At 41.7% G+C, this 8803-nt stretch overlaps 1 protein-coding gene across 1 annotated transcript in view; it reads right to left on the minus strand.

Moving 5' to 3' along the window:
* PCCB (propionyl CoA carboxylase, beta polypeptide) overlaps window positions 1–8803 on the minus strand; it is a 63952-nt gene that overhangs the window by 7137 nt on the left and 48012 nt on the right. The window contains exon 9 of the mRNA XM_014537503.1: window positions 7759–7882. Within this exon, the coding sequence (XP_014392989.1) occupies window positions 7759–7882 (124 nt within the window). The remainder of the gene's footprint in view (window positions 1–7758; window positions 7883–8803) is intronic.

The following is an 8803-nucleotide window of genomic DNA, read 5'->3' on the forward strand; positions in this document are numbered from 1 at the left end:
GTGTCCTATAGGGCCCAGTGGCTCAGCCTCCCCAATCACCTGAGGTGGACACTCTTGGTGTACCCCTTTGTGGGCTGTGTGCACAGTCTTGTTGTAGTTAAGCCTTGATTGCTGTTGGTATCACTGAGAGGAATTGACCTCCAGGCCAATTGGTTGTGAGAACCAGCTGTGACTACAATGGGAGAACTGCTGTGCTGGAGACATCCTTATGAGGCAGGACTTGCTTCAGTGGGGCTTTGCTGCTCACTGAGTCTGCCTCTTGAGTGTGGCACTTATGGATGTGAAGATTTGTAATCTGGTATGGTCTCACACTGACCACTGGGTACACTGACTCTTGGATCTCCAAGGAGGTGCAAAGTCAGCCACTGCCTGAGGCCATCCATCAGGAGCTACAGAGAGATCTGCAGATTCCTCCTCTTTGTTTGGGGTTTGGAAGTGTCCAGATGAGGCCCAGCTGTGAAGCAATGCAGGCTGCTGCTGCCAGGCCTTCGGCCTTCTTTTGGAAGCTTTGGAGCTCTTTGACCCAGCTGCAGTTTGTTAGATTTTAGGTTGCAAAAGGACAGTCCATTCATATGCAAAAGCCACTGGGCACAGCTTGGGTGGGGTTGTAAATTGGGTGGGGTGGGGTCTCAGGGAATCACCAGGGTGGGGCAAACAGCAAAGGCTGCCAGTCTGCTTTGGCTTGGAGAGGTCCCCAGGTCTCTGTGTCCCACAGCCCCTTGCAGGAACAATGATTGCTGCAAGCACCTCTGAAAGAAAGCCGCCCTCATGTTCTAGCCTGATGCCAGACGTCCCATTCCTCCCCATATGAGTCTAGGTCCCCAGAGTCTCGCCCAGAACGGGAGCTTGTATCTCCCTCCTGATTGAAAAAAACAACAGCGCACCCAGTTGCCCGCCCATTTCGCGCGCACTTCCGCACCTCCTACCAGTCTCAATGCGCTTTTTTCTTTCCTTCTAGTTGTAGAACTTCCACTTAGCCAGCTGGTGGAATGGATGATATTGGTTTTGTCTTTTAGTTGTAGTTTTGATGTGGTTGTGAGAGGCAGCAAGTACAGGTGTTTACCTATGCCACCATCTTGGTTGTCTCCCTCAATGTTTATTTTTAAATTGCCAGTGTGCATCATATGTACCGGCCGGTTGGTTGGACAGTCAGACAGATGTACAGTCAGTCGCTTAGCCTTTTATATATATAGATTGTATTTAATATTAATTATTTACTTATACTATTTTAATTATTTACTTATACTATTTTAATTATTTTAGATTTAATTATTTTTTAAGTTTTATAGCTAACATCCTGGATAGATCTATATTTTCAAGCAATCCCTATCAAAACCATAGGCAGTTATTTTGTAGATATTGTTAAACAGATCCTTCTAAAATTCATATGGCAATACAAAGAAGACAGACTAGTCAAACAGTATTTAGAAAAAGAACAAAAATGGAAGATGGACACTAGTTGACTTCAAGACATACTTATAAAGCAGGTTTCTCAACCTTGGCATTGACATTTTCAATTGAATAATTCTTTGCTGTGGAGGTTTGTTTGTGCACACAGGATGCTGAGCAGCATTTCTGGCTTCTACCCTAGATAGCCCAACCCCCATTGGCACCTGTGAAAACCAAAAATGTTTCCAACATTGCCATATGTCTCAAGGATATCAAAATTGTTCCAGGTTGAGAACTATAAAGTACAGTAATCAAGACAGTATTGGCAGCCTAGCCGGTGTAGTTGAGAATCAACTTATGAACCAGGAGGTCACAGTTCAATTCCCGGTCAGGTCACATGCCCAGGTCATGGGCTGGATCCCCAGCAGGGGGAGTGCAGGAGGCAGTCAATCAATGATTCTCATCATTGAGGTTTCTATCTCTCTTTCCCTCTCTCTGTGTCTCTGAAATTAATTTTTTTTAAAAAAAGACAGTATAGGCATAGGCATAAAGATAGTCAAAAACAACAATGAAACAGAACAGATTGTGAAAAAATATACCCACAAACTGTTATTAGACCAGGCACCAAAACAATACAATGTGGAAAGAAAGTCTTTTTACAATGGTGTGGAACAATTAAATATCTGCATAGGGAAAAATTTTTTAAATAAAAAACTAACTCCTATTTCATCTATAAATTATATGCAAAGATAATTCATTCCCCGTCAGAGCACACGCCCAGGTTGCAGGCTCAATCCCCAGGAGAGGGTGTGCAAGAGGCACCAATCGATGCTTCTCTCTCATCAATGTTCCTATCTCCCTTTCCCTTCTCCCTTTCTCTCTCTGAAAGCAATAAAAAAATATTTTTTTTAAAAAGTCCCTCTTGGAGAGAAACCAAGATGGCGGCATAGGTAAACACCGGAGTTTGCTGCCTCGCACAACCACTTCAAAAATACAACTAAAAGACGGAATGGACATCACCCAGAACCACAGAAAGGCTGGCTGAGTGGAAATTCTACAACTAGAAGGAAAGAGAAAAGCATACCGAGACTCAGAGGAGGTGCGGTGCGGAAGTACAGTACAGAGGTACGGAGGCACACGCGGAGAGGGCTGGCGGCTGAGGACACAATTGTCTTTTTCAATCGGGAGGGAGTCTCAAGCTCTGAGCTCCAGTTCCAGGCGAAGTACAGTAACAAGACAGTATTGGCAGCCTAGCCGGTGTAGTTGAGAATCAACTTATGAACCAGGAGGTCACAGTTCAATTCCCGGTCAGGTCACATGCCCAGGTCATGGGCTGGATCCCCAGCAGGGGGAGTGCAGGAGGCAGTCAATCAATGATTCTCATCATTGATGTTTCTATCTCTCTTTCCCTCTCTCTGTGTCTCTGAAATTAATTTTTTTTAAAAAAAGACAGTAAAGGCATAGGCATAAAGATAGGCAAAAACAACAATGAAACAGAACAGATTGTGAAAAAATATACCCACAAACTGTTATTAGACCAGGCACCAAAACAATACAATGTGGAAAGAAAGTCTTTTTACAATGGTGTGGAACAATTAAATATCTGCATAGGGAAAAATTTTTTAAATAAAAAACTAACTCCTATTTCATCTATAAATTATATGCAAAGATAATTCATTCCCCGTCAGAGCACACGCCCAGGTTGCAGGCTCAATCCCCAGGAGAGGGTGTGCAAGAGGCACCAATCGATGCTTCTCTCTCATCAATGTTCCTATCTCCCTTTCCCTTCTCCCTTTCTCTCTCTGAAAGCAATAAAAAAATATTTTTTTTAAAAAGTCCCTCTTGGAGAGAAACCAAGATGGCGGCATAGGTAAACACCGGAGTTTGCTGCCTCGCACAACCACTTCAAAAATACAACTAAAAGACGGAATGGACATCACCCAGAACCACAGAAAGGCTGGCTGAGTGGAAATTCTACAACTAGAAGGAAAGAGAAAAGCATACCGAGACTCAGAGGAGGTGCGGTGCGGAAGTAAAATACTAAGGTACAGAGGCTAACCAACATGGAGGAAAGAGATGGTTTACGTCCACATTGAAATAAGATATAAGCTTTCTAAGAAATTAGAAGTCCTACATAGTTTTTCCTGTTTATTTATCAAAAGGATGCCCTCCTTATTTGCCTGTCTGATTCCTACATGTGTCAGCTGAAATATTTCTCATTCTGTAGGGATTTTTCCTAAGCACAAAGCTGAAGTTTACCTCTAAATTAGGGGATAGTGGAGGCAATAGTATTCATAGATATAAACAAACAAAATATACTCATTATACACGTGAAAAAATTGGTTACCAGAAAGTAACTAAGTTAAGATTAGAAAACTGAACTCAGAAGATAATACATTGGCACAATGAAGACAAAATTATTTTAAATAAATTCTAAATTGTAAGCTTGTTATATTTATGAAGAACTTAGGTCCACCAAGGAAAAACATTTCATTATAAAAGAAGGATAATTGGAAAACCCAAAATAATCTATATAACAAAAATATAGGGTCTAGGAGACTAGGAAGTGACTGCTCAGAAGGTATGAGATTTCTTTTTGAGTTGATGAAGACGTTTTAGAAATAGAAATGATGGTGGCACATTAATAATGTACTGAATTTCATTGAAGTGTATATTTTTAAAAAGTAAAAGGAAAAAGATAAAGCAATGAGACATAGAAATTTGGATCTCTTTAATTTGATTTTGTTTCTCTTCTGTTATCATGAAATTTTACTACATAAAGAAAAATCACCCTCATTGCTTCTGGTGAGGGGATATAAGCAGATCAGATAATTGTGAAAGAATTATTCATTCGTATTTAAAGAATCTTGCATAGATATTTAGGTTGGTTTCTTTGTTATTGTCATTGGTTGTTATGTTAAGTGTTATAATGAATACTATCGTACATATATCTTCATATATTTCTAAGAGTACATCTACTGGGTAGAGTGAATTGCTACATCAACTATTATTTATTTTTTTGTTATTTTTTATTACTTTTCACTAAAATGCACTTCAAAATCCCTTGACAAAGTATCAAACTTTTTCCTTTTTACAAGTTTCATTAAAAAAGAACAAATTGCTTTACTATCATTTTTGTTGTTTTGAGTGAAATAGAGAATCTGTTCTTACGTTAGCAGCCAGAAAAAAATTTTGGAATGGTGATAGTGTAAAATTTTTGAAATATCAATGTGATAAATTAGAGCATGAAAATAAGGCAAAAACAGAAATTCTAATTAACTGGGTTCTGTAAGGTTAGCTCTTACCTTTGTATGTATGTTCCTGCTCATTTTGATTCTTGTAAAGAATCATTCATTGTAAACCTGAGATATCCTAGCATATTAACTAGAACTAACATATATCAATACAGAGTTGTAGAGTTTAATTGGACTGCATTGATACTTTTAAAACCCAATATCGCCCTAGCTGGTTAGGCTCAGTGGATAGAGCGTTAGCCTGTGGACCAAAGGGTTCCAGGCTTGATTCCGGTCAAGGGCATGTACCTTGATTGCAGGTTCCTTCCAGGCCTGGGCCATGGTTGGGGCAAGTGCAGGAGGCAACCAATCGATGTGTTTCTCTCATATCAATGTTTCTCTCTGTCTTTCCCTCTCTCTTCCACTCTCCCTAAAAATCAATGGAAAAATATCCTCAGGTGAGGATTAAAAAAATAATAATAATAAAATTAAAAAAATAAATAAAAAGCAAAATGTCCTTTGCTGATACCTGTGCTCATTATTACTTTTCACTCCTTTTCCTTGTTTTTTTTTTTTGTTGTTTGTTTTTTTTTTTTTTTTGAGAGACAGAGAGAGAGAGACAGAGAGAGAGATAGAATACAAGAAACATCGATTGGTTGCCTCCTGTACGAGCCCTGACCAGGGTCTAACCAGCAATCTTTTGGTACACAGAATGACACTCCAACCAACTGAGCCACTCGGGCAGGGCAACATCTACATATCTTTTAACTGTTCCAAATTTTGGGGAAGATTCCAGTGTTGAATTTCAGATTGTACATTTTCACAAAGGATAGATCCTTTAAACTTTTTTTAAAACTATGGTATGCACATCCCGGAACACTGATGGCTAGAAATAGCACAAAGTCAGAGATAAAGAGCATATATACTTAAAACAACAATCTGTTAGAAAATTTAAGAAAAAAGGTTAAATTACTAAAGCAAGCATTTTAGAAACTCAGCCAAATTATAATTTATGATGCAAAATTCTCAAGACTTTAAAAAAGCCTCTTAGAAAGACTTTAAAGAAACTTCTTGCTGCTTTGGTCTCTCACCAACCCTACTCAAGCCCCCATAAACTAAATATTGATTCCACTATGTTACTACTTTTACGCAAAGGTTTGAAGAGAATGCTCAAGTGAATATCTATAGAAATATAAGCTGCCTGGCCAGCGGCTCAGTGGTTGAGCATCGACCTAGGAACCAGGACACATTTGGATTCCAGGTCAGGGCACATGCCTGGGGTTGTGGGCTGGATCCCCAGTGTGGGGTCATCACTGATGTTTCTATCTCTCTCTCCCTGTCTCCCTTCCTCTCTGAAATCAATAAAAATATAGTTAAAAAAAGAAAAAACATAAGCTAACAGAGTAATGAAGATAGCATCTATGTAAAACCAAGAGCGCACCGAGAAGAGGGGTACCGCCTGCCGAGTGCACTGTAAGAGCCTGTCCACACAGTCGGGATCTGACGGGTTGAAGGTTTGTTCTAGGTCAGCCTGTTCAGCCACCAACTCTACAAGTTGCTGTCTTCCACTCACTGTCTGTAAGCTCTTTAACCCAGACAGTATCTTCATGAACAGGACAAATTCTTCACCAGTCACATCTTCTAGGACCTTTTTGGATTCAGTTAGTATAAGTTCCTCTACTTCCTTTGTTAAGACCTCATCTGGTAAAATCTTAAGTTTTGCAGAAAGGAATTTGATTGCTCGTTCTCTAACGATGTCTTCTTGAAGGATTTGGCTGAATAAGCCACCTAAAGTCCCTTTTGCATCCATCTTAAATATACTTAATAGGGCATTGTTCACTAAGTTAAATTCTGCAGAGTCATATGTTTGCAAAAGTTGGGTTAGAATATCTGCCACTCGGGGAAGATTTTCTCCAGTGGCAAATTGAGGAAGCTCTTTAATTGCTTGACGTCGAATTGATACATCTTCATCCTCACAGAGGTCTAACTGTGCATTGATAGCAGAATCAGCCAATTCTGGAAAATGCTTAAAGAATTTTGGAATAAACTGAGCTGCTAACCATTTTTCCTTGGTACCACCTTTCACACCATCCAGTATCACTTGATAGGCATCTTTATGCTGCCCACTGGCTCCGTGGCATCGGCTGGGAGGCCATAGTTGCGGTAGAGCTCCTGCACGGTCGGCATGGCGAGCAACAAGCCGAGGGCTCGCTCCTGTGGTCGTCGTTGTCCTCGCCGGCTCCAACGCCGCCCCCGAAGTTCAAAGTTAGGTGTTTTTAGATGGATAAATCCAGCAAAAACAAAGTCCAAGGCAGATTCCTGAAGCTATCACTGGTATTCCTGTTTCTTCATAAGTTTTGTCACTGGCTAAGTGGGACAGGCTGGCCAGCCTCTGTATAGACAGCTGGCTGCATGTTTCCTCTGGGCCATGTCCCTTTAGGAGCCATCAGTTCCTCCTCCTCTCTAGATCCTGACTTGGGACTTGCTGAGCCCTGCAGAGAAAGCCCTGCTGCCCTCCCATACCTAGAAGCACATTGGAAAGAAAATTTTCCTCCAGAAATAAAATACACTTTTCCATGTCAGGATCCCATACATGAGAGGAAAGCAGTATCTAAGGTCCCCACTCCACACTCCCAACCCCACCCAGAGCACAACCATGGAAGAGTCCCTGACACCTGGCTGTGACTCGGGTCTGGCCGTATCACCAGAAAGCTGTAGGGCACAGACACAGCGAGATTTAACTTGTCACATCCTCTGTATCTGGAACCACTGAAGGCGCTGGAGGTTAAACTGAGTAAGACACCAACACCCTTGCCCTCATGGAACTCAGAGTTTCACGGATGAGTCATAAATCTAACTGAAGGGAACAAAAAGCAGACCTCTGAAAAAGTTAAGACCTTACAAGTTCAGGAGGAAAGTTATCAATAAGGCCTTAAAAAATAGGAAAGTATAAAAGAAGCATTTGAGAAATTAACATTAAAAGAGAAAACAGCTTTCATAACAACATCTATCTGAGTTTTTTCTTTGGCTTGGAAGGCCACGTCCGAGGAACAAGCAGAAGGTAGACACCGAGGGCCAGGCAGCCCTGACACGCCCCCCCCCCCACCGGAGGTTTATGGGAGGGTCCCCTTCCCACCTGAAGCCACGTTAGGCTGGTTGCCAACAATTCCAACGGTCCTCCCGCTCATTCTTGCAAAACCAACAACGATGTTCTTGGCATAATTGGGCATGATCTCGAAAAATTCCCGCTCATCAACAACCTGCAGGGATAAAGTAACTCCTGAGCTCAAAACAATAAAGAACAAGATACAACTAATGACATTACAGAATGGCAGAGCTGGTTAGCCGCCACCCCACCACAGGCTCTCCAAGGAAGCAAAACAGACAGAGGGCACCTTCTCCCTGCTGGACGGGAAAGCCCCTGTGCACACCGCTAGGGGAGGATGCACGAGTACAGCCTTTTTATTTTTATTTTTTTAATGTTTTTATTGACTTGAGAGAGAAAGTGAAACATCACTGTGAGAAACATTGATCAGCTGCCTCCTGCACAGCCCCTACTGGGAACTGAGCCCACAACCTAGTCATGTGCCCTGACCAGGAATCAAATCAGTGACCTTTTTTTTTTTTTAATATATTTTATTTTATTTTTTACAGAGAGGAAGGGAGATAGAGAGTTAAAAACATCGATGAGAGAGAAACATTGATCAGCTGCCTCCTGCACACTCCCCACTGGGTATGCGTCCGCAACCAAGGTACATGCCCTTGACTGGAATCGAACCTGGGACCCTTCAGTCCTCAGGCCGACGCTCTAGCCACTGAGCCAAACCAGCCAGGGCAAACCAGTGGTCTTTTGATTCATGGGACAACCAGGAAGGCCTTTTTAAAAGGCTCTATTTGAATTTAGCATGTTTTCTTGTGTGTGTTTTTTAATATATTTTATTGATTTTTTTACAGAGAGGAAGGGAGATAGAGAGTTAAAAACATCGATGAGAGAGAAACATTGATCAGCTGCCTCCTGCACACTCCCCACTGGGTATGCGTCCGCAACCAAGGTACATGCCCTTGACTGGAATCGAACCTGGGACCCTTCAGTCTGCAGGCCAATGCTCTGTCCACTGAGCCTAACTGGTTAGGGCAGCAGTTCTCAACCTGTGGGTCACCAACCTGTGGGTCACGACCCC

Source organism: Myotis brandtii, unplaced genomic scaffold, assembly GCF_000412655.1.
Source record: "Myotis brandtii unplaced genomic scaffold, ASM41265v1 scaffold18, whole genome shotgun sequence".
Classification (NCBI taxonomy): domain Eukaryota; kingdom Metazoa; phylum Chordata; class Mammalia; order Chiroptera; family Vespertilionidae; genus Myotis; species Myotis brandtii.